Source organism: Momordica charantia (assembly GCF_013281855.1).
Source record: "Momordica charantia cultivar OHB3-1 chromosome 9 unlocalized genomic scaffold, Mcharantia_2.0 BLBB01000009.1, whole genome shotgun sequence".
Lineage (NCBI taxonomy): Eukaryota > Viridiplantae > Streptophyta > Magnoliopsida > Cucurbitales > Cucurbitaceae > Momordica > Momordica charantia.
In genome coordinates, this window is record NW_028275167.1 from 24803167 (window position 1) to 24828976 (window position 25810).

At 33.1% G+C, this 25810-nt stretch overlaps 3 protein-coding genes across 6 annotated transcripts; all 3 read left to right on the forward strand.

Moving 5' to 3' along the window:
• The first annotated feature begins 726 nt into the window (after positions 1-726).
• ENGASE85A (Glycosyl hydrolase family 85) lies at positions 727-9486 on the forward strand. 2 transcript variants are annotated; one of them, XM_088117768.1, is made up of 13 exons: positions 727-1009; positions 1217-1703; positions 3545-3679; positions 4120-4229; positions 4315-4426; positions 4533-4640; positions 4946-5058; positions 5526-5607; positions 7598-7678; positions 7825-7880; positions 8147-8279; positions 8371-9103; positions 9284-9486. In XM_088117768.1, the coding sequence occupies exons 2-13, from the start codon at positions 1338-1340 to the stop codon at positions 9331-9333; spliced, it is 2079 nt and encodes a 692-aa protein (XP_087973894.1). In that variant the 5' UTR covers positions 727-1009; positions 1217-1337; the 3' UTR covers positions 9334-9486. The 2 variants fall into 2 exon arrangements, with proteins under 2 accessions (XP_087973894.1, XP_022146870.1); XM_022291178.2 differs by having other exon boundaries at positions 1231-1703.
• Positions 9487-11403: 1917 nt separating this feature from the next.
• Positions 11404-17229, forward strand: SYN1 (Rad21/Rec8-like family protein). Its single transcript, XM_088117469.1, has 21 exons — positions 11404-11796; positions 12039-12107; positions 12192-12250; positions 12350-12394; positions 12493-12512; positions 12614-12690; positions 13445-13568; positions 13889-13967; positions 14060-14138; positions 14221-14258; positions 14289-14333; positions 14671-14783; positions 14871-15017; positions 15106-15271; positions 15350-15432; positions 15518-15704; positions 15797-15875; positions 15975-16111; positions 16215-16299; positions 16421-16533; positions 16810-17229. The coding sequence occupies exons 1-21, from the start codon at positions 11744-11746 to the stop codon at positions 16890-16892; spliced, it is 1881 nt and encodes a 626-aa protein (XP_087973595.1). The 5' UTR covers positions 11404-11743; the 3' UTR covers positions 16893-17229.
• A 4155-nt stretch (positions 17230-21384) lies between these two features.
• On the forward strand, positions 21385-25358 carry LOC111015887 (uncharacterized protein At5g39865). Of its 3 annotated transcripts, XM_022291063.2 has the most exons (3): positions 21385-22272; positions 24910-25138; positions 25217-25358. In XM_022291063.2, the coding sequence occupies exons 1-2, from the start codon at positions 21552-21554 to the stop codon at positions 25110-25112; spliced, it is 924 nt and encodes a 307-aa protein (XP_022146755.1). In that variant the 5' UTR covers positions 21385-21551; the 3' UTR covers positions 25113-25138; positions 25217-25358. The 3 variants fall into 3 exon arrangements, with proteins under 3 accessions (XP_022146755.1, XP_022146754.1, XP_022146756.1); XM_022291062.2 differs by having other exon boundaries at positions 24910-25358; XM_022291064.2 differs by lacking the exon at positions 25217-25358 and having other exon boundaries at positions 21389-22272; positions 24815-24954.
• Positions 25359-25810: the final 452 nt, after the last annotated feature.

The following is a 25810-nucleotide window of genomic DNA, read 5'->3' on the forward strand; positions in this document are numbered from 1 at the left end:
TCTATATTAAATTTATAATTATTTATTTATGCATTCAAAATTAATTTTATATACTAAACTTAGTTCAATGGTAATTGACACTAATTTCTGACTAGTCATGAGTTCGAATATTAAAAACCATTTTTATACTTAGTGACATGTAATCTTCCTCACCTAAGTTTAGATTTATTTACTTCATAACTAAAATTCAACTACATGTCTAAAATATCTATGACTTATTCAACATTTTTAAAAATTAAACATTAAATTAAAAACTAGAACACCAATTTATTTATTTAATTTTTAGTACAATATGTGGGACTGAGAGATCGAATTCACAACCGTTGGAGATATATGCCAATTACTGCTTCGCTTTGGCAGAACACCAATTTATTTATTTAATTACAACGTGTAAGGATGAAAAATTCAAACTCATGACTTTTTAATCCGACTATGTCTTAATCAATTGAGTTATACTACAAATTTGAAAAATAATCAACCAAAAAATAATTGACTTCTTGACCAAATATTGTCCACACCATCATTGAAAATTTGATAACTCGTTATTTTGTTTAGAAAAAGTATATGTATTTTATTTATCTCTTTTAGTTTCATTAAAGAACAAAGTATTTTCCACAAATTATATATTTACTAATATGAGCGGTAGTTAGCTTCAAATTTATTATATCTTAAAAAAACGAATTATTATATACTTGAAAAGTGACAATTTAACCCAAAAAGAAAAATCCCTAGTTCTCAGAGTCTCCACTCCGCTTCTTAGCAAACCCCCATTTTTCTCTCACCTTCGTCCTTCATTCGCAGGTCCACCACTAGCAGCAATGGCAGCAAGCCAATACAGCAGTCACCATCAAAACGCAGCCGAATTCCACACGATCTTCTTTCCATTCCCCATGGAATCTAGAAAAAGGGAAAAAGGAATCATTTAGTTGTCAATGTTACCTTCTCCGCGACAACAACACTCTCTCTCTTTCAGTCTCCGCTGACACTGTCCATGGAAATCTGAATCTCAGTAAGTTCTCGACTCATACCTACCTCCTCCTTGGAGTTTTCTGAAGTTCATGTGAGCATATTTGTTTTTAGCTTGAAATTCGAGAATAGAGTTTACTTTCATTGCTTAGGTCAATAGTCGGCGAATCCATCTGCAATCTGGAATTGAAAACATAGCGTCTGTGTAGAAACTGAGAGTCAACTTCTGCGTCTTTGTTTATTTTGTTAGTTGTCCTTCCGCAGGCTTTTCTGCTCCTATATAAATCGGCAACTGGGGGTTACGTTCCAAAGCATCGTTAGCACCATTCATTCAAAAAAGTTGCAAAACGTTTTCGCCTTATTTCTTCATAATGGCCCAGCAGAGTCCCGATCCTCCTCCATTTGACCCAGCTGAGCCGTCTACTCCTATTGCTTACCCGATCAAAACTCTTCAGGACCTCGAGTCCAGGGCCTACTTCAAGTCATTTCACTACCCATTTAACAGAGCCACGGTTGCTCTCCAACCGGCGCTGTTGCCTGATCGGCGTAGGATGCTTGTTTGCCATGATATGGCTGGTGGATACCTGGACGATAAATGGGTTCAGGGAGGAAGTAATCCAGATGCTTATGCGTTGTGGCATTGGTATTTGATCGATGTTTTCGTGTACTTCTCCCATGATTTGGTCACGCTTCCACCTCCATGTTGGACAAATGCAGCTCACAGGCACGGTGTCAAGGTACTTCTACTTACTCTATATTCTTTGTTTTACTAAAACAAATAAATTTACTATTATGAGTTCACTGATTTGTTTTACTAAAAGAAACATCTTTGTTTGCTTACTGTTATTGTTCTTTTTTCCTTTTAAATTTAGTTTTTATTTTGCAGATAGCAACTTGAATCTTTGATCTATGGAGAAAATTAGTTATCACTTAACTGTTGAGCTATGTGATGATTGGCGCTTATTATTGTTAAGGTGTTAAAAAGTTGGCAATCTATCATGGTTGGCTTAGCTTATAAGTTTTTGGAATAAAAATTAATTTTTATCATTTGGTTGAGTGACTTAATTAAACATTAAAGTTTTAATTTTATCAAATTTAAAATTTTGATAAATTGTAAAGTAATATCTTTATAAAGATTAATTAGAACTCAATGGGTAAATCACACCTAAAATTTTATCAAATTTAACTCTAAAATTTTGATAAGTGGTAAAGTAATATCTTTGTAAAGATTAATTAGAACTCAATGGGTAAATCACATCTAAAATTTGAACTCCCAACATCACGGTCCGTAGCTACATTATCTAATTCTTTGAGCTATAGTATAGGAAAGTTTATTCTCTCTAACCATCTGTCGTTTTGAGTTAAAGGAGATGTGGAAGTGCCCCTTTTCTTTTAAGAAAACTGTGTTGAGTGTGAAATGCGAGAGAAAAGTGGAAGAGGAGTTTCATGACCAAAGTTTTTATTTTGAATGAGAACTTTTCATTTTAACTCTTTTCGTATTAAATGTCAAATAGTAATAATATTTGGAGCTTTTAGTTTTAAGCTTTTCTCACCCAGAGTGTTTGTGTTTGTTTTTGGCCCTACAATTTTCACTACTGTATTGTCATTGCAGAAAATTTTTCTAATTTGATATTGACATACTTTTAAGTATTCTTTTTTAATAATTTTAACTTAATACATGTGTTATTGATTTTAATCATCAGATAGCTTTTCATATATATTACACATATTAATTAATGATTCCATAAATAATTTTTCTATCACACTAGGAAAATGATAAATAATGAGTTTCTAATACTTTTTTCATTGAACTAAAAATTAAAAAACTATTAATTTGAGAAATATATAAGTCAGTAGTTTATTTTGACTCCTGTTAGATCAAAACCTATGTTATGCAAGTATTTTGTGAAGTAAAATGCTAGTAATATATTTATACATTATCAGTACATGTTATAATAATTTATAATAAAAAAGTTAATATTATTAAGAATTAAAATATCATTGATAATATTTTGAAAAGAATTCTCATCTCATTTTATGCTCCTGTACATTTTAAATAAAGATGTATTCATATTGTTAAAAATCTTGCTCATTGGTTTTCCGTATCTTTCCAAAGAAAACTGCTTGTAAATCATTTATTTTCTCATTGAAATGTCAAAGAATGAATCAAATGAAGAAGAAACAAATAAAATATTGATGACATTTTTGAAAATGATTGAACTAGGAGAGATTTGTCCATTGTTTTCCTTTTACTACAATAATGATAATATTAGTTAAATGTTATGAATGTTGATGTAATAAAAAAATAATTCTATTTTGTATTTGAATTTCTTTTCCTGAGTTGTATATAAAAAACCTTAATCAATTACTTTATGCTATCGTTAGTCCTACTCTTCAACCGGGACCAAAAAAAAAAAAAAAACTCGTAACATTCACTTTATCCAGTTAGTAATTCATAGTTATGTATATAGCTATTTGTAAACAGTGGCGAGTTTACTTACGACCGCTATAGTGTTATGATAACTAAAACAAATGCTTTTTTAGTAGTTACAAATTTATAGTGGTATTGAATCTATAGGTGCTAGGAACTTTCATTGTGGAAGGAGGGGGGAAAGCTGTTTGTGATACATTGCTTTCAACAAAGGATTCTGCTCAAATGTACGCGGAGCGCTTAACTGAGCTTGCTGTTGCATTAGGATTTGATGGATGGCTGGTATTGTTATAAAGTTTTCCTACCTGGGCTGCAATTTTTTTGTCTTCATAAAAATGGTCCATATTAATCCCATAGCTTATTGGGTGTAAACACTTCTTTACAACTTACTTGTTCTTCACTTGTCCTTTCCTGATTTTTCAAGCATGGTGTATTTACGCATTATCAAGATATGAAATCTGGACGATTCAGTCCTTCTGGTCCAAGGATTAAGCCTGAAAGATATATATTTATGCTAAGCATACAGATATCATGTTGTCCCATGTAAGGCAATATAATATTCTTTAGTTGGCCATCTATAAGACCCCATAAGGAAATCCAAACAGTTGAAACTTAAATATAGGAATCAGAATAAATAAATTTATTGAGTTAAAATTATGAATTGAGCCTTGATATCTTGTAGTTTCTTCTTCTCATTGTTGAAATAAAATCTGTTCATGCAGATGAATATGGAAATCTCTTTGGATTCTCAGCAAATTCCTTATTTGAAAGAATTTGTCAGCCATTTGACCCAGTCGATGCATTATAAACTACCTGGGTCTTTAGTTATATGGTAAGTCGTGAGATATGTTCTATTCATAATATTCACATTTTTGACCTTATGCAAATATATGTATTGACTGCTGACTTCTGGACAGGTATGACAGTGTGACTGTGGATGGTGCACTAAACTGGCAAAATGAATTGAATGAAGAAAACAAACCTTTCTTTGATATTTGCGATGGTATATATGTAAACTACTCATGGAATGTAAGAAATGAATTCTCTCATAACTAATAAGAAATTTGATGTACGATCTCAATTTTATCTCTCTGAAAAGATGACATCAGACCAAAAATTTCATTTGTCATACCAGGAGGATACTCCTAGACGTTCTGCTACTGTTGCTGGAGAGAGAAAGTATGATGTGTACATGGGCATTGATGTTTTTGGGAGGGGTACTTATGGTGGTGGAGGATGGCACGTAAGCCTACTAATCCTGCGCAATGTATTGAAATGTCGTGTCATTAGTTAAGAAGCATCATAGTCTGTATAATTTGGACACCTTTATAGTCATATGAGCTTGCAACTTGTTAAAAAATTCTGCAATTGACGTCTAACCAATTATATGTCTGCCTGTGTATTCTGTGCATTTCCACACCTTTTCGACTTTCAAGTACAAAATAACGTTGTGGTCTAGTTTCTGTTTTGATTTATATTGAGTTCAATTATTGTTCCAATTGAGAGTTGATAGAACTAATCTTTCAACCAAAAACTGCTTCATGTCAGACAAATGTTGCGCTGGATGTTCTGAAGAGGGAGAATGTTTCGGCTGCCATATTTGCTCCCGGATGGGTGTATGAGCATGAGCAGGAAACAGATTTTCAGACTGCTCAAAATAGGTAAGTTAATGATCTGGAATTAATTTTTGATGTGATCATGTCATACTATTCTCGTACCTACCATTATCCACCTTTTGAAATTTCTTACATTAATTTATTTCTTCATGATAATTACGAACAACTTTTTAGTGTCATAAGATTCTCAAACTCTGTTCTGATGTTACTTTGAAGGATATAATCCTTGTATGCTTTGTCCTGGAAAAGATGTTTTTCTGGTTAATGTTCATCATTTCTGACTTAACCTTCTGATATCTAGTCATTCTTTCAACACTTAATTGCTGCTCGAGACTCTAGTTTTACATCCTTCTTTGGATGCTTCTTGCTGCCTTGCAATTATTCTGAATGTCATTATTGTATAATTGTGTGATCGTGAATACCTTATGTATCGTGAGTAGTGAGAAGAGTCACAATTGAACATCTTACGAGATATTAATGAGGTTCCATCTTGTCTACTCTGGACTTAACAGTTGGTGGAATCTTGTGAAGAAATCATGGGAAATAGTGCGAAGTTACCCAAAACAACTACCAATCTACTCAAATTTTGATCAGGTTAGAACTGTGCCAGTTAATGTGTTCCTTAAACAAGGGCTCAAGCATTTGAAAGGTTTTTAAAGTTTTCTAGTATATGGTTAGTGGAAACGGAAGTGCATGGCTTAAAGGTAGGATGAATTAGTAGTGGGTATAAGTCTATGATCATACTTTTATCAACTTTGATTTAAAGCAGCAAATCCTAATAAATAAATTTCAGATTCTTCGAGGATGTCCAGTAAGTCGTCCTACTTTCTAATTTGATATCATCAAATGGATCTATATAAAGTTTTGAAGGTATAAAATACATGACAAAAGACTTCGTCTGAGTATTTCATTTTCATCGCTTGGATCAACTTCATCTGTCATTTTGTAAAAAGTGTCAGTAATTGCACAACTACAAATGGTCTTGTCAGATGTGTGATCTCTCTTGCATGAAAATAGCTCACTTTCTAATTGCTAGATAATAAAAAATTTTAATTATCGGCTCTCTTTGGGATAAACGTTGACAAAGAAGAAATTAAAAGGAAAGCTATCACCCTAGGATGCCACGATAAATATGTACCTATTTCATACCTTGGAATGCCCCTAGGAAGAAAACCTTCTTCTACCTTCTCTTGGGACCCGGAGGCCCCATATTTCTAAAGGTGGAAGACTTACCTTGGTTTACTCAGTCCTCACTGGCATCCCCCTTTACTATCTCTCCATTTTTTGCATTCTGAGTAAGATTAGCAGTTCCCTCTATAAAATTATAAGAGATTTTCTTTGGGGAGGAGCTAGTAAGGATGCAGGAAGCCACCTTGTGAGATGGATTAAGGTGACTGCCTCAAAATTATCGGGGAGGTTTGGGTGTGGGTGATTTTAGAAGAATAAACAAGGCTCTTTTGGCTAAATGGCTTTGGAGATAATCTACAGAAGACAGACAATTCTCTATGGAAATCTGTCATAAAGCAAATATGGGCGAAATGAAAGCAAGTGGTTTCCAAATCAGCTTTAAAAGAGTCAACTGTAGTCCTTGTTGAACATCTGCAAAACTAGAACTTCTTTTGAGGAGAATTAAGAATATAAGATTCAATTCGGGAGACGGAAAAAAAAATTAGTCTGGGAGGACGCTTGGGTCTCCACAAGGCCACGAAGTACTGTTTTCTCCTCTATCTACTCAGTTGCAAACTCCAAATCTCTACCAGTTCAGAACTGATGGTCTGTCTCAAAATGTCTCGGTTGTGCTCCAAAATGTCCATCCCTGACAAATCTCATATCACATTTCCTGGATTCCTGAGTCGTCAGGGTGTTTCTCTGTAAAGTCAGCTGCTAATAATCCTTCATGGAAAGTCTTCCTACTTGGATATTTCTCTCAGTTAATTGTTGAGGAAAGGAAAAAGTCGCAAGAAAGTAACTTTTTTTCTTTTGGACTTTGGCATGCGGCAGCCTAAATACTATGAATGGAATCCAAAAGAGAAACCCAAACCAAGCTTTATCCCCAAATGGTGCCTTCTTTGCAGCAGAAACGCAGAAACCATCAGCCATCTTTTTCTTCAATGTCCTTTTGCATTCAAAGGATGGATTTTTCTCTTCAGATATTTTGACTTCGCCTGGTGCCCTCCCAAAAACGTGGAAGATGGTCTAATAGAATTAATGTTTGGTTGGTGGTTCAAACACAAAGCCAAAGTTCTTTGGACAAACGCCTGTAGAGCTCTCCTTTGGATTCTCTGGAAGGGGAGAAGAATTACTTAGATACGTCATCGTCTTTTGAAATATTTTGTGATCTGATCATGTACAACAGCCTCGAATTGGAGTACCTTACTGGCTTACACACATTTTTTTGTACTATCCAGCCTTTCCTTATCAACTTAGATTGGAGGCCTTTTGTTTTTTATCCTCCTCATTAGGCTCTGGGACCGTCATCCTTCAGGCCTTTAGGCTGTTCTCCCTTTTCCCTTTAACATGAAGGTTCTGTTTCTCATAAAAAAACATTATTGTTCAGTCGAAGTCTCTCTTTCCATGTTTCCAGGGTCATGGTTATCATGTTTCCATAGATGGAGTACAAATATCAAATGCTTCTTGGAACAATCTTTCCTGTCAAGACTTCCAGGTAAACAATATATCCTTGGGATTTTTGAGATGCTTGCTTTTCTTTAATCCTTCTCCACATTAAATGGTCTTATGTCTTTCTTACATTAAATGGTGACTACCCTTTTGAAATTCTCCTTTCTCAGCATCTGTTCTAACTTCTTGCAGCCTATCCTTGAGGTAACTGATGCTTCAACTTCAGATTCTATCCAAGCTCATTTAGAGTAAGTAGCAAGATTCATATCCATTTTCTGATCAATGGGACTATCTGGTGATGGGTGCATTTCTTTTCTTGATATTTAGAACTCTATGACTTTTATAATCATTGGTTCAATCATGCATGGAACCATAAGGCTACAGTATTAGAATGCTGTTTGAATTTTTTCTTTTTTATTTTCTTTTCATGTCTTTGAGTTAACAAAATGTCTTTATTGTTGCATTTGTTGGCCCGTAGATCCACTTGTTTCTAATGTCTTCATGGATTTGGTAGTTTTAAAGATGTCTTTAACGGAGGAGGAAGCATTGTACTGAAAGGTAATCTCGACGAAACTTGCTACACCGAAATAAGGCTCTTTCAAGGAGAGATTCTTTTGGGGGATTCGCCTCTGCTCTTCATGTACTTTGTAAGTGAACTCTTCCTGCATTGAAGGTCTAGAAATGACACTTGACAGGGTCTTTTGTTCATTTAGTTCAACCATGACTTAATCTTTGCAGTTGAAGTCGACCAGGGATTCTCGACTAGGCCTTTTGTTCGAGTTTCTTTCTAGCACAAATAAAAGAAAGTTACTATATGCCTCCAGCAGCGAGAAGCGGTTCTCAAATGATTTCTCGGAAGTGATTGAGACAAGTCCTCGTGCATTCCCTGGAATTTCCCCTGACTGGTTCATATACGAGGGCACTGTCCGAATGAATGGATACAAACTAACAAGTATAAATATTGTATGCTATAGGTCAAGCCCTATATCTAATATACCAAAACACGAATCTGGGCCGGTTAGGGACAATAACATGCTCCCTCCTGATCCATCTGAATACTTTGCAGTGCTCGGTAATTTTGCTTTACGATCTTCTGATGAACAACGAGATCTTCCTCCCTACGATTCGTGGCTAGTTGAAAGTCAATTCATTAAATGGACTCCAGGTCCAGAGGGAACACAAACTCTTGACATTAAGATCATTTGGAAGTTGAAAGATGACAGTAGTGATACGGTATTCGACCACTACAATGTTTATGTCGTGAAAGTAGCCGAGAAAGGCGAAAATCGCCACGGTGGATTACCAAATGTCCCGGAGTATCTCGGGGTGGCACATGTAGAAGCTTTTTATGTTTCTAACCTCGCAGTTCCTTCCAGCACCTCAAGTCTCAAATTTATAATCCAAGTTTGTGGAGTGGATGGGAGTAGCCAGAAGTTGGAGGACTCTCCATTTCTCTATTTGGAAGTTGAAGGTTAGGAAGTTACTATTATGCCCATTTAGTATGAATTTCCTTTCTTCATGATGTAATGTATTTCTGTAGTATCAGACAATGCCAAGAACTTAGGTGATTTTAATTGAATAATGGCAGGAACTCTATTAATAATTATTCATCTTGAAAGTTTTCATTTCTTCTCTCACTTGTAATTTTCAGGTTCATATAGCAACTTTGGAGCTGGTAGGAAATTGGTTTGCCGCATTTGATAATCATTTGGTTTTTGAAAATTAAGGGCTCATTAGGTAACGATTTCGGATTCATTAGGTAACGTTTCCTCTTTTTTAATAAATAAATTGTAAGTTTGGTAATTGTTTGTTTTTCTAATTGAAAAAAGAAAGCAGAAATATGTTTGGTAATAATTTTGTATTTCTCGTTCTCTAAAATTTTATATATGAAAACCAATTTTTAAAATTAAGTATTTAAAATTTGTGTCTTGTATTTGTTTTTTTTAATATTTTTATATGTCAAAAAGGATAATAATACTGGAAACAGGGACCATAAATAAAACAAAAACAAAATCATGATTTTGTTGTATTTCAAAATTTCTACAATTTTGTAAATGTTTTTTTAAAAAATTAGAACAAGAAATAAAAACTTACCAAACGAGTCCTAAATGATGTATTCAAATTCAAGAAGTAAATTTGTTATACATCGTATAAAATTCAGTAATGCTTAGTTTGAAATTGTTGTAGCTTTTTAAATAATTGCTGTCAACTGTACTTATATGAAGGTAAATTTTAGTTTTAAAATTAAAAAGCAGGTCACAGTGCGGGTAAATTAATAGCACACTGTTGTGATTTAGCTAATATGTATAATGCTCGAGCTACACGTCACTTGGGTTGCCGTGACATGGTTTTACGGTGCGTCGTGGTGAAGCATGTATTTGAATTTCCTGTACAACATTGGTCATTCGGCTTGGTGCCTTCAAAATTCTGAGAAATTGATATATTCAAGGGAATCGACGTCGATGGAAATGTTGATGTCTCAATTTCATGGAATTATTGATGGAAATATCGATTAAATGTCGTCGTTGATAAATGTTTTTGATATTATGTATATATTAATGACATTTTGTTCATATTCTCATATTTTGTTGATTTTTTTGTACTATGACAGAAATATCGATTTATCCATCATAACGATGTCGAATCCATGAAAACATTGACATATCGATGGATATTTAGAATCATGTCGACGGATATTTAAATTTTAAACCCATAGGATGAATTCAAGTAATATGAATCCATCTTGAAAATTAATATGTCAAAGTGAGTCTAACTCAACGATAATTGACATAGGTCATGGGTTCGAATTTCCTCTCTGTATTAAAATAAATATCGATCTTTATTTGGTAGCTGGCATGATAACTTTGAAAAAACTGTAACATTATGTTGGATAATTTATAAGTATTATTACGGGTTTTTTTTTTTTCTTGAGTTAAAAAATTTTACAGTTAAGTAATTTTCTTTTATACAAGTTCGCAAAATCTGTAATCAAACTCGCCAAAATTAAGTTGATGTTTTCGAATTTCAATCTCTATGATACTAAAGTTATTAATCAAACGGTCTAAATTAATTAGCTCAATCAATTTTTTTCTATTTTGCATTAAATCACTGTGAATTTTTATTTTAAATATTAAAATACCCATTTCCTTACAATTTAGTTTTGTAGTTCAAAATTTAAAACAATTTAGATCTTAAATTTTGATATGTGACAATTTAATCTCTGTAATTTTAAATTGATTTAACATATTGTTGGAGTGATTTAACCATTTTTCAAAATTTGGTCATGTCAAAATCACTTATAAATATGCATAATAGTTTATCAAGTTATTTTAAAAAACGGCAAAAGTGAGTCATTCCCAAACATGCCCTTAGTGCTATAAAAATATTATTAAGATATAATGAGATGTTTGAGGTATGTAAAGACCAAATCCATTTTCAAACTATATGTATGAAATGATTATATACTAAATATTGATAATGGAAATTTTTAACGTAGAAACTAAACGATTACATAAATTTAAACTACAAAAGAGTAAATAATTGTAATACTAAAATTAAAGAATTATACAATTTAACTACATATAAAAAGTTGATAAACTAAAGCTTAGTTTGAGATTACAGTAACCTCTTAAATAATTGCTATCAACAGTTGTAATATAAACAAAATTAGTGTTTGATTAAGTAATAGTATGCTATTGTGATTTAGCCACAAATATGTATAAAGTTGTATTGATATTTAATTTAATTTAAAAAAAAAACATTATTTTAAAATTTTACAAGTGAATTAAAATTACCCACAGTTTCAGCTTAACATGAATGTTTGTTTTAATATTTGAGAGTCAGTGTAAAATGTAAATTAGTAATTAGTAAAGTAAATAAAAGAGGTAGCAGGGAAATTGCGGTGCCTTCTGGGTAAGTTTATTGGCGTCGGCTTAGGCCTCGTCCGCGCACATAGCTCACTGGCAATGGCAATGGCGGCAGAGTTAGTTATTACTTATTAGACGAACCCAACAGATTCGAACTCCATTGCCATTGCCATTGCACTTCCTTCATCTTTCTCCTCCATTTTCCTTCTTCTTCTTCTCTTCTCCGGCTATCTGCTTCATCCACAATGTTCTACTCTCATCAGCTTCTCGCACGAAAGGCTCCTCTAGGCCAAATCTGGTAAGCTCGTTTTTCAATCTCAATCAGCTTCGATCGGTGCTGTCTTTCTTAAACTTTGCAATTGGTTTTCGGTGTTTCCTGTTCCGATTACTTCACAGGAGATATGGATATATACTTGATTTACATTTATCACAGTCCGTTTCCTCCTGAATCGATAGCTTTCGATGAACTTCTGTGTTTTTCGCAAGTTGAGATCATCAACTGTATTCTGCCATTTTCTGTATCTCTTCTATTTTATATAGGATGGCTGCTACAATGCACGCGAAGATCAATCGGAGAAAGCTCGACAAGCTGAACATAATCAAAATTTGGTAATCCAAAATAAAACTAAGCTAAGTTTCTTCTTCAATCGGTAAATGCTAGTTTAGTTTTGAAATTCCTGCGGGATTTTGCAGCGAGGAGATTTTGAATCCTTCAGTTCCGATGGCTCTCAGACTCTTGGGGATTCTCATGGGTAATCGTTTCTCAATCTCTTTGAATTTTCCAGATCTTTGACGCTCTGTTTCATCTCGGTAACAGTGTAGTAGTATCTCTGTTCTTCATTTTTTCTCAGGCGGTGTTGTCATTGTCTATGAACGAAAAGTTAAAATCCTTTACGGTAACCTTCTAGTCACTTCTAATGAAGGAATATAATGTTTTAGAGTTCAAACGCGGTATCTGAAGGATTGTGTAATTTGTTTTCCTGTTTCATCACAGAGGATGTAACTCGCCTTCTGGTAATTACTCGACTCTTTAGAGTTCTAACAACAGAGTACCGTTTTTTTTTTTATCTTCTTCAAGAGATTGTGTTGTTTAGCTTCGTTTTCCGTTTTCTCAGGTTGAGTTAAACGAAGCGTGGAAGGTGAAAGCAGCTCCAGAGCCCACTGTCATTCCCAAAGGAAAATCTCTGGCTAAGTCCGTCGCCCCTTTCCTTCTTTTTAGACTCAGCAATGGATGAGCATTTAATTAACTATTTATTTCCAAAAGGAATGCGTGTGCGTTGTGGCTATTAATAGCTTGAATAAGAAGGTGATTTCGGCTATGAAATTTTTTGGGTTGCGATTTTTCATAGGTCCATAGTGCAATAAGCTTTGATGATTTTGACTCTTGGCAACGATTTTAATACGTCCATAGTCCAAATTGAAAATGATTTGAATCCGAGTTAAGAAGCTGATTTTGACACTAAATTTGTTTGGTTATGTTTCCATATCTCTCCGGTAAAAAAAATATGGGTATTCACGGGTTGGGTTGTATAGGAAATGTCCCAATGTTTTCGAGTTGGGTTGAATTGTCTGGTTGTGTTTCTAATTTTTAATTATCGTAGCGACGGGAGTTCGGATTAAAACTAAATGGACGAATGAGATTGAAATACAAAATGGGAGAATATAAGATAAAAATGCTAGGATTATTAGAACTAAATGAACGGTTGATATTGTGTATGTATATATATATATTCGATTCGGGTTAGATTGACCCGATTTTTGAACCCAATATTCAACCCGAAAATCACAACCCAACCCAACTTGAGGCTTCATCTAACCCAATTGGATTGGGTTAGTCGGGTTGTTAGGTTTTTTTTAACACCCCTAGTAAAAAATAAGTTAAGAAAGTTTCTCTACTGTGGATTTAATTGGTTATGATTTACATATGTCCAACCAAATATACTCAGGAAGGAGGCTATCACTCGGCCTAAGAAGGATCCGAAAGAAGTGGGAGACCATGAGACACAGTCCATTAACTTCTCCCACAACACCTCTCCCATGAGGTTCCAACAAACCGCTTTTTTTACTATGGTAAGCCTTTCAACAGAACGTCCTTTTTGGGTTCAGCAGTCTACAGAAATTTAGTAGTTCCCATTTAGGTTTATGCGTCGTGCTAGTCCACTGTACTTGAGAAGTGGAATTGGGAGATCTCAATCCTAATAAGTAACGCTGCGATTAGTTTATGAGAAAGATTTTCAGTATAGAATAGAACCGTTGCGCATTGGCTTAGAAGGAACTGATTTGTTTTGGTGATTAAACAAATTATAGGAGCTTGGTAGTTCTGTTGTTAACAATTCCTATTTCTTGAACAATTACCAATTATTGATTGATAGAGTTTTCTGTGTTTGCAGCGGCTTGACAGTGTGGATATTGGACAATATATCAACGACAAAACAGGGGAAGATGATCCGTCACAACAGCTCCATCAAAGTTTTATTCTGTCGCTTGAACTCATTATCGCTTATTTTCTGAATTTATAATGCGTTCTACCTACTAATGATTTTGGTTGATCTCTTGCTCAGCTGATGCTGAAAATATAACCTTACTCGAGCGTTTTGATATGTATCAATCAAATACAAATACATTCAATCAGTTTGAAAGGTGAATTACTTACCAACGTACATATAACTTTAAATCTCTCTGCCAAAAGAAACTGCATCACTTTCTTGTGCTGGATTTGCAGATTTGATATTGAAGAGGATGAGGAAACACATCTGAATTTTGCTTTTTGAGAACAAACACAAATTCCAGATACTTCAAGACCTTCCCCTCCTCCTCAAGACATGCACCGAGAAGGTAAGATACATTTTCATGACTTAGTTCTGAAGAGAATAGCCCCTACTCTTTTTCTCTCACTTTCTCAATATCTTCTTCTTTCCATTTCTTTTAGACTGTTTTGAATCTACTATATTTTCACTTGATGAAAATTAAATAGACTGATTGATGGAAACTTAGTGCTTAGAAGCCTCTCGCTAAAAAGAGATTACTCTTCATTATTTATTTATTTAATTTTTAAGAATTACTATGACTCATCTCAATTCAATTTAACTTGCTACTACATTCCAAAATGACTTTTATGTTTGAATGACAATTTTAGAAGGAATTTCACGTTGTTATGTATTCTTACCTTTAGGACCTCCTGATGCTGAAATCCAAGATCCACATTTTCATGATGTTGAAATCCCAGAGCAACATCTTGAACGCAATGTCATTCAACAAACCTACGAGTCCAAGGAACTTAGACATGTATTCTACTAGTATAATTTATGAATAATACAATAATTACACAATACAGACTTAACCAGACAATAAAGTGTATCAATTCCACATCAGGTGCAGCAGGCGGCAATAAGAAGGAAAACAAAAAGAACAGCAGCGTCTCACATGGACTATGAACAGACCATCATTCCTGGACACATATACCAATCTTGGCTTCAAGATGTGTCGGATCTAAACTCTGGAAGGGGAAGGAAGAGAAAGGTTACTTCTCAATTTATTTGATCTTCATTGGTAGATTTATGTAAAGAGTACACTTCTAATTGTTCAATTTCATGTTCTTGTGTGGCAGCGAACAAGTGCAATGTCCTCTATTAAGATAAGTGTTCTCATGGACCTTCCACCTGTGGTGTTAAGTGGTAACTTATTCACAGATGGAGGTAGAGAAGTCTATTATCCAGCTCCTCTGCTACAATTATGGATGAAAAGTATTCGACACCCCCATGACTCATCTTCTGGTCGGTGTACCACACAAATTATATTTTCATTTATAGTATTTGGGGGAAAATGTAAATTTGGGCATTTGTCTTTTGTAGGAAGGGACTCGGCACCCCAACCTCCTGAGCCATCATTGTCTTCACGGCCAGAGAGTGTAAACTTTCCAGATGATATTGATTTTGTAAGCCATTAATACCAATTTCTACATATTTATTTTCAGTGCTGGACGAATACAATTCTCTCTTACTTAAATGTGAATTATGAAGCCTTTTGAAGGTTACCACAGTGGAGTTGGTTCTCAATCATTTGGAGCTTCCATAGAGAAGCTAAGGACAGAACCAATCAACGGTGATATCCAAGTTGACATCGTTCCAGAAGAACTCAGATCCAACTTCATGGATAACCTTATGGGGCTGGCCGAAAGAAATCAGGTGGTTACACCTAGAAATTCGGGTCAGTATTTCTTCATCTCAGCTTAAAATGTCAAATATTGCATTCCATCTCTGTTGGTTTGTTTAAAAAATTATTGTCATCTGAATAAATAGGAAATGGAGTCAGATCAGTTCCAAGCTCAGCATCTGAACATGGTGTCTTCTCATATAATTCAGAGACCAATTTTGTACGGTTAGTAGTTCATAAACTTCTAGGAATTCTCTTTTGAATCCAAAATAAGAATTTGCTATGCATTTACAACACCGTGATTGAAGTATTAACGGTGAATAGATCCAACAAGAAAAGGCCGTACTCTTCGTCGAGACAAAGTAGTGGGGGTCTAGAATCTGTAGCAGAGGAGCATCAATGGCATCCACATCACTCTGATACAAATTTCAAGTTAGCAGGGTTGTCTGAAAATGATCCAGGTAAGTAAAACACATGTCTTTTTGTGGCCTAAACCATCGCTTAGGACTCATTTCTCTATCTAGTTGAAATGTACACATTATAATTGATAATTTGATTTCACAGACTTATTAGTAGAAACAGCACCCACACAAACTCAACCAGCCATCAAGAATTCTGGTTTTGACAAGATAACCGATTCCATTCGATTGTAACTCTCCTTTTGTTTTCTTTTCCCTATTCTTTTTGATCTGAAGTGTGTTTTTTAATTGTTTGATCATTGATTACTAACAATCTAATCCTTCTCCTTGTTGACGATTTGAATGCTAAAGGCAGATGAAGGCACACTTTGATACGCCAGGGGCCGCACCAGAGGAATCTTTGAATCACTTGGCTGCAGGAATGAACCGCAAAGCAGCTGCCATTCTCTTCTATCAGACTTGCGGTATCTTTTCTTTTTCTCCACTCTCCTTCTGCTGTGCTGTTCTTCTAATTTGTAAAAAGTCTCAAAAGTATTTTTTGTCCTTGTTGCATTTTTAATTTGTATTCCTATGTGAGTCTCTTTCAATGTTTTTAGTTGTTACCAAAATCAAAGTTTTGTAATTACATCAACCAAAGTAGCATTTAAACCACATCTTTTTTAGAAACTTAATTGAATCGGAAGTGAAATTAAACCAAGAAATAAATTAGTAAATGAGGTTGTTGTTTGTTTCTTATCTAGTTCTAGCTTCAGGAGATTTCTTAAAAGTTAACCAAGAAGTTCCATTTAGCGATATCTTCATCTTCAGAGGGAAAAAAACGTAGCAGCCAAAAGCCACAAGAACAAGGTTCAATATCTAAAACTAAATCTTCACCTTTTTCGCAGACACCTACTTTAACTAGTTGATTTAGTTTAGATTGACATCTGAAATTTACTCAATACCGTGACACACATATAGTTTAATATAATTCTTACTAAAATAGCATCTTATTTTCCATATGTATTTAGACAAAGAATTATAGTATCTCTAGCCTTAAATTTGAGGATTGCAAGGAGAGTAGGTTAAGATTTAAGTGGCAGAAACAACAGTGCCAATTGTAACTATACAATATTCATTACCCTTTACTCCAATCAAATCTTTTCTCACTGCTTTGTTTCTTATTACTAAGTCTACCATGAATTACAGTTGTGTTGCTGTCAATAGATTAGTTAATTTCATACTATTCCTAGTCTATGTTATTCTATTTCTACTTAGATTAAGTAAAGCCTTTTCAAGTTTATTTAAATAACAACTTGCTTTTTTAGGATGGTTGGATAACCACTGTTTTTTAAAATTATTAATTTCTTTATTTTTTGTTATGTAATGTTTAGAAAAACAATAAACTATTATTATTTTTCTTTTTGTCAACGGTTGAAATATTGAATGTGTTCTGGTTTTGTTTGATTATCATTTACCACTTTATTTTTTGTTTTATGTTTTTGAAAATTAAGTTTATTAACCACTCTTTTTATCTATGTATTTTTTTTTATCTTGTTATCAACTTTTTAATAACATTTTTCAAAATCTAAGTCAAATTTTGAAAATTAAAAAGGAGAAATTAAGAAACCAACAATAACATTTTAGTTCTAATTTAGAAATGAAGAATTGAGTTACCAACAAAACATAATCTTATAATGGAAACAAAAAGAAAACAGGAAAGAAAAAAGAAAAAATGGAAAAAGAAAAACCAAAATAGGAAACAAAAGAAGATTACTAAATGGATCTATCTTGTCATAAATTAACAGAAGTGTGTGTTTCAATTCCTTTTGATAACTTTTGTATATTATGAGTAAATTGTTGGGATGAAAAATATATATATCAATTAAGTACTTCAAAAAAATATAGTAGATTTTTAAGCATTTTAAAACATTTCAAAAGAAATTTAGCCATATAGTTAAACATTGAAAAAAAATATTCTTAATTAGTTTAAAAAATATTTAAATACTATTTTGCTTCAAGTTACTTTCGGTTTTGATTTGGTCGTTGTACTTACAACTTTTGTTTATTTAAAAATTGGTACGTCCAAAAAGTCTATTTTGGGTTCTATACTTTTTAAAAATGACCCTTTTGACCCATTTATTTTTTATTTTTAACTCATTTCTTTCAATCATAATGTTTAGTATGTCAATTCACTCATTAAATTTCTTGGAATGTAATCGTAAATTTGAATTAAAGAATTTTTCTTGTGTATAAATTTTATGTTAAAATTTTGCAAATAAGGACCAAATTTATCATTGTTTAGAAGTACAAAAACTAAAATAAAAAAAAATTAAAGTACGTTGATCAAAATATATGTTTTGAGAGTATAGAGATGAAAATAGCATTTAAAAATTAATAAAAAAACCAATATCGATGAGTTTATACAAATTGTTAGTCTTAACCTGGTTCTAAATATTCATCGACATGTCGACATTTACATCGACATATTCATGTTTCCAATCGACATTTTCATCATAGTAAAAGAAGATCGACAAAATATAAAAATATCAATAAAATGTCACTAATATATACATAATATTAATATTAATCATTTTTAACAAATTTATAAATAGAAAAAAATATTTATTTGTTAATTTAAATATTTGTCATGATTTTTTAATTTTTCTAACTTTTTACAAAAATATCATTGAGTGATAGGTTTTTACGTATCATTGTGCACTAAATTAAGATTTTGGAATGAATAGCTTGTTAACCACTCATTTACAACTCATTTTATTCTCCACAATTAATTAATTAATTTTTTTGTTGATAATGGTGACAAATCATATGGGGCATGTGCATGCATACTTCACCATAAATGCTAATTTCTTCAAGTCCTAAGAATTTCCCTAATAAATTAATTTCCATTCCCATTTATTAATTAGATAAATCCCCCCATTGCACTTTAAATCTCAATGATTCAAAAGGGAAATACTTTCTAGTTCCACGTCATCTCACCCTTCTTCTATGTTGATAATGATGGAGATGGATATGTATAAAAATAATTTATAACAAATATTCAAAATAACAAATAAGAATTTTAATATTTTCAAATAAACTAAAATTTGTTAATATTAATATTATATCTATATTAGTGATACTGTGTCAATATTTTTTATATTTTGTCAGTTTTTTGTGATACTATGAAAATGTAGATTTACCTCTTATGTCGATATTGAATCCATGAACATATGACAATGTCGATATGTAGATGAAAATTTAATACTCTGATCCTATTAAACTAAATATAAGTTTGAAATTCAAGAAAGTATCTCATAATGGTTTTCTGTTAGAAAAAGAATTGCAATCACCTTTTTTTTCTTTAACATCTCGTTCACTAAATTATGTTCGAATTAACCATTGGATTTTAGTACGTGAATTTCCATGTCAACATATTAATAACTATATTCCTATATTTAATTTGCTAACAAGATTGCATATATGTGGCAAACGTCATGTATGTTTGTTTATGGAGACTTTTGATACTAATATCCGCAATTTTGGTAATCAATTGAAGGCAGCAACTAATCCGTTATCTAAAAATCCCTCCGTTTGTATAAATTTATAAAAAGATATAAAAAATTTATTTGTAGTTTTTGTCTAATCAACTAACTTCCCCGTATTTCATCTTCCTCGATTACGAGAAAGAAATGCAAGAATATGGACTTTTTCTAAAGCATAATAAGTTGTCAATTTTTCAATGGGGCGAAAGACAAAATTTGATCCTCACCGAGGAGCCAAGCATTTTCCATAAACTTGATATCAGCATTTATAAATCTATTACATTATAAAGGTTTATTTTATAGATTTGTACTAAAAAAACTTCATTTAATTTTTCTCATAGTATAACTCTACTAGTTAATACATATTTTCTCTGACCATCCGCCCTCTCCGTTTAAGCTCCCCATGGTTGGGGCGGGGTCATTTTGTTCCTGTCATAAATAAAAGTGTGTGTATACACACAAAACCTTAATCCTATTCTATCCATTCTATTGTTTTTTTTATTAATATATCTTGAGTGTCCAAACTAATTTGTATCCACCTCGACTAATCTCGCACATGATTCTCCATGGGAAACTTATGTAAATGAAGATCCATCGTTAGGAATTAAGCTAAATTTCTCTTAAAAAATATTTAATTAAAAATTTATGTTTAAAAATAATAACAATAAGTAGGAAATAATTTCTAGCAGGAAATCTTCAACCAAATTCCCACAAAGTATAGTGGAAAATTTCGGGGATGGGGATTGAAATGGAAAATACTTGGTTCATTACCACGAGTAACAAATTTTGTCTTGACCACCATTGAAAAAATTGACAACTCATTATGTTTTAGAAAAAGTCCATATTCTTGTATTTCTTTCTCGTAATTTTCAAACATTTTTCTCTATGACATAGGTGTCAAACATTTATGAGGACAAGCAAAATATTTTTAGATTGAAATAGGGGGCAGCAATAAGAATGGGGAAGTCAACACTCAAAAAACTTATTTATACAACTTTAAATTGAGGGCGATCTTTTATTTATTTTGACAAATATTAAATAGGATACAATTATAAATTTAATTAGTACGAAAAGATGGCATAAATTTAAATCCAAGATTTCCACTTAAATTGCCCACCGTAAAGTCAAATTTACCATTTTTTTGCAGCGTAATACCAAAATAGGTAAATTGGTCAGCAAAGTGGTTTGTTAATTTTATAAGGAAAAACAATGCTTATTGGGGATCATATTCAATATTTTTCTTTTATTTTTCAATCAAAAAGTTTGATATGAAATGGAGATGAAAAAGCTTCTAGATGAAAAAAATCGTGACTATTGTATACGTTCAATCTACAATGTTTTGTCAACATGAAGATTGTTGAGCAATTAGCAGATCTATAATTTAGAAGTCATGAGATTGAATTTCTCCACCACTAATTCTTCCATTAAAAAAATGTCTTAAATTTTACAATCATTTGAAATTTGATTTTCTCAAATTTTTAGATATATCAAATTAAGTATAAAATATATATATATACAGTACGTCATTGTTTGAGCTCCATGATCACCGAGGGTATATTAGAACTTTTTCTTTCTTCTCTATTAGACTTTATAATTTTGCTATTTTTATAAAATTGAAAAATGGCTGCTACTTTGTAAATTTTTTATTTTGCGAGTGCCCCTATATAATTTTTAGCTCAAATTCGAAACTTTTAGATTTCTTTATAAAAATTTTAGAGACCAATAAAATAAAATCGAAGTAAATTTTAGAGATCAAATCTATATTTTGACTGAAACTGAAACGAAAGTCCCATAGGTATTCGTTAGAGAGACCCAAATCCCCAATTTTCTTATTTAGGGTTTCGTAATTTTTTCTTTTCTTTTTTAATTTTCCTTCAATATCGAATCTCTCTCTCTCTCTGTTCTTCCCTTTCTCACTCTTCTCTTCACTCTCTCTCTCTCTCTCTCTCTCTCTCTCTCTAATGTGGACTCAATGGCTGAGATCGCCGACCAGAGTTCAATCTCCGGCGGCGGCGAAACCGCGTTCTCGCCATTTCTCCTGCTCCTCCTTTAAAGACATTCAGGATCTCTGCCGCGAAGATTCCGAGTCCGATTCCGGATCCGATTCGCCTCCGACCACTCCAAAGCGGCCCTCAATCTTCCACCGCGTTCGTCTCTCCACCTCCGTCCTCCGCTCCTGGTCCCACCGCCTCCCCGCCGCCTCCCGCTCCCTTCCGGACTCCGATCGTCGCATCGTCCTCTACCATACCTCTCTCCGCGTCGTTCGCCGCACCTTCGAGGACTGCAGAACCGTCCGATCCATCCTCCGAGGCTTCCGCGTCCCGATCGACGAGCGAGACCTGTCCATGGACTCGAGATTCGTGGACGAGTTTCACGAGGCGGTCGGCGGGAGGAATCTGAGTCTGCCTAGAGTCTTCGTCGGCGGTCGGTACATCGGCGGAGCCGAGGAAATCCGGCAGCTCCACGAGAGCGGCGAGTTGAGGATGCTAATCGAAGGCCTTCCGGAGGTGAAATCGAGCTCTTGCGAGGTATGCGGAGGGATTAGATTCGTTGTGTGCGAAGAATGCGACGGAAGCCATAAGATCTACGTCGAGAAATGCGGATTCAGATCGTGCAATTCCTGCAACATCAACGGCTTGATTCGCTGCCCTTCCTGTTCATCGATGCGGCTGCGGAGCACAGGTTCGTATCGCTAACCAAAACAAAATTAACGATCAAATAAAATAAAATTAATAATGAATTAACCATTTCCATGGAAATTGTAACACAGTTTTAGTTTGATTTTAGTTTAGTTTAGCTTTAAATTTTAATTGTAAAATGGTAGAATTTTGAATTTTAGATCTCTATATATATGCCTTATTTTTCTCTCCAATCTGTTCCTCTTTCAACTCTATTTTGCCCCTTTTATTTTTGGCATCTGAGGGAGATTTCTTCCCTTGTTTGTTTCCCATTTCGGTTTAATCCTCTCGGACTAAAACCTCTCATTGTGTTCAATTTTGAATGGTTTGTCCTTCTAGAGTTTGATGAAAAAGTTGAGCCATGTAATTTTAAGAAAACTATGAATAAATTGTAAAAATTACTCATTGTAAACCATAAACTATTAAATTATTAAGTTAACTTTCTCAACTTTATTTAGTCCTCCATAAACTTTCAAAGTGATGTCCCCTAAATTTTTACTTCTTGGTTTCAATAGATTATTAAAACTTTCAATTACGTATCAAATAAATCTTTGTTATTAATTTCGTCAAAGATCAAACTTATCATTCATTTAAACCCTTCAAAAATATGGAAGTTAAGTGTATTAGAGTTGTAGTAATTCAATCAATTACTATTAAAAAAAAAAAAACCTCAATCAATTATTACTTTTTACTATGGAGGGATGAAAAAAGCATTATTAAAGATAAAAGTTCAAATGACCTTTTCTGAAATAGAAAGAGACCACTAGTAGAGTAGGAGTAAACTTTTTTTTTTTCTTTTTGCTCTTTTACTTTTATATAATCATTGTTTTTTTTTTTTTTTTGAAGCATTATATTATATAATCATTGTTAGTAATGCATGATTGTGCATTTTTCTAATGTTTATATATGTATTTTTAGTACCATACATGTGGGGTATGTAGATTTGAAAAACTTTCAATGGAGCAGATGAGGTCATCGCAAAGCTAGCTAAAATAATTATTCTATATAAATTGAGGTTTATGTCTATCACGAAAAAAAAAAATATCAATGTCACCTTTTAACCTTTAAAATATTCTTTTTAAGATATAGATTAATAGAAAGGTTTTAGAAATATCATGGAATGATTTAGTGGTCAATAAGTGCCAATGTAAATAGTAAAGGACTTAGAGGGAATGAGTTCAAACCATGGTGGCCACCTACCTAGGATGTGGTTGGCCTGTGATTAGTCGAGCTTGCACGCAAGCTGACTCGAAAACACGAATTTCAAAAACAAAAAAAATATTTATATATATATATATAACATACAATTTTATTAAGGTCGTGTAAGGAAATATAGTTAAAAATAATAATAATATTTACATATAGGCTTAAAAATAAGGTATTATTTACTCAAATTTAATTAGCAAAATCAACTTCACTTCTTAACCTTTCTCAATTTGTCGTTAATGTGATACATCATTGGGAAAAAGAATAAAAGAAAGAAATAATACAACATTGGTTTGAATAACTTAATGATAAATATTCAATTATAATGCAAGGAGATGAACTTGCAATTATCATTTCTAGAAATGACAATTTTCCAACTTTTAAAACTATAGCAACTCTTTCTTTTTTTTTTTTTTCTTTATTAGTATTTTATTTACCCTACTATAGGAAATCACCTTGTAGGTCTTTATTTTTTCATAAAGAGAAAATAGAAAATATACAAAAAGGCATTTCAGAAAAAAACAAAGCCCAACAAAAGGGAATTGGCCTATAAAAACTCCGATCCAAAAAGATAACATCCCTATATATATAGTATTTATTTTGATATTCTATAAAATATGGCTCTGTATTTTTTCATTAATAAGATTTAGTATTATTTTTTTGATAAAAAAAAACAACACTGCATTAAAAAGAAATAATACTAGTAAGAGTTACATTAGAGGAGTATTATTGTTAAAAGAAATAATGTATTATTTCATTGATAAGATTTAGTATTATTAAATGTTATATTGTACCCACCAAAAAATGAAAATTGACTATATATACACTTTTTTTCAGCTCAATTATTATAAGGCTGGAAGATCGAATTATCAACCTTTAGGATGGTAGTAGATATTTTATCTAATGTGCTATGGTTGGTCTGGTGACAAAAATATTTGTTGAGATAAATTTAATCACATACCTTGTTTAAATAAAGTTGAGTAGGCAATTTATGAACAAATAGTTTTGACCTTTCCGTCTCTTTGTAAAATAAAAATCTTAAAATATGTCTTATTATTATTATTATTTTTTATAATTTTATAAGTCTTTTCTTTTATAGCAGAAAAGATCAAATCATGGATAAGAGATAACAATAAATGTCTTATCCACTAAACTATATTCGAATTTGTTACTCAGTCAACCCTATTAGCTAACTACTAGTAGCAAGTAACATACTTTTCAAGTTGTTAAAAAAAGGAAAAATTGCATATGCTTTTGCAATGGGATCCATCTCAAATTACAAATCCTTTGCACTTTGAAAAAGTTTATCTAAAAGTAATTTTATTTTCTATTAATTATAGACGTTGAGGGAGAAACCCAAACAGGACACGCGTCAAATTTCAGGAGCAACAATAAGACATAGGACCACAAATGGTTAACACCATACTCTGTGCAGGCGTACAAACACATCGCCACCATAGCTGTACGAAGGAGGATGGCAACCTGAAACCTGCAGTCTGCCGAGGAACATACCTGCAAGTGGAGGCACCACCCACTAACTGTCGAGAGCATCCGCGCATCCATCAGGGCCTCGTACAGCTCGGCGTGCCTCTGCACCCAAAACCGTCATCCTTCATTGTCGGCCACCTGCACCTATAAAATTGAAGGACTCCTATCACCACGGGGTAAGTGAAAAACCTGTCACTTAAATCTCAAGATGTCTACTCCAATTTTATTACTCTGATTATTGACTTGAACATCAGAGTGTATTAGGCGAGACACCGCACCAACGTCAAGTTTTTCGGTTGGAAGCTCATTTACTCCTCGATGAACATTCTTATTCGGAGGACACATAAACCCGTCCAAAATTCACCATAAACAATAGAAATAAAGTTATGATAACAAGATTGTTGGGAAATTGATTGACTTGAATAATTTCCCCTTCCACAGAAAATATCCAACACAACTAAGAATATGCAAATATGAAGAAAAATACGACATGGCAAATTATACTGGTTCACCACTAAGAGCTGCATCCAGTCTTCCACTCAGGTGTGTGTAATTCACTAATATTGTTTAGGATTGGATACAATAACACTCTTCATAATATCTCCTAGAGGTCTCAACAAAAGCCCTCTAGTTTCTAAGTATTTGACACAATTAATACTTAGGAATAGGAATGAAAAACTCACAGAATCAAGATACAATTACCCGATAATATCGATCTTGATCAACCCCAAAGCTTCTACCAATGCCCGAGCCGCTACCACTGATTTGCTGCCAAAACCCACTCAAAATCGGTTGCAAATAACCCCTTGTTCGGCTGGTAAAACTCTAAAATCAAAAGTTGCGTATTT

Bases quoted from the DNA above. Each gene is read 5' to 3' on its own strand.
- ENGASE85A (XM_088117768.1), top strand. From the start codon at position 1,338: ATGGCCCAGCAGAGTCCCGATCCTCCTCCATTTGACCCAGCTGAGCCG. The intron at 3,680-4,119 runs GTATTGTTATAA...CTGTTCATGCAG, and splicing joins TAGGATTTGATGGATGGCTG to ATGAATATGGAAATCTCTTT. The intron at 9,104-9,283 runs GTTAGGAAGTTA...TGTAATTTTCAG, and splicing joins TCTCTATTTGGAAGTTGAAG to GTTCATATAGCAACTTTGGA.
- SYN1 (XM_088117469.1), top strand. From the start codon at position 11,744: ATGTTCTACTCTCATCAGCTTCTCGCACGAAAGGCTCCTCTAGGCCAA. The intron at 12,395-12,492 runs GTAACCTTCTAG...GTTTCATCACAG, and splicing joins AAAAGTTAAAATCCTTTACG to AGGATGTAACTCGCCTTCTG. The intron at 16,300-16,420 runs GTAACTCTCCTT...TGAATGCTAAAG, and splicing joins ATAACCGATTCCATTCGATT to GCAGATGAAGGCACACTTTG.
- LOC111015887 (XM_022291062.2), top strand. From the start codon at position 21,552: ATGTGGACTCAATGGCTGAGATCGCCGACCAGAGTTCAATCTCCGGCG. The intron at 22,273-24,909 runs GTTCGTATCGCT...TACTCTGTGCAG, and splicing joins GATGCGGCTGCGGAGCACAG to GCGTACAAACACATCGCCAC.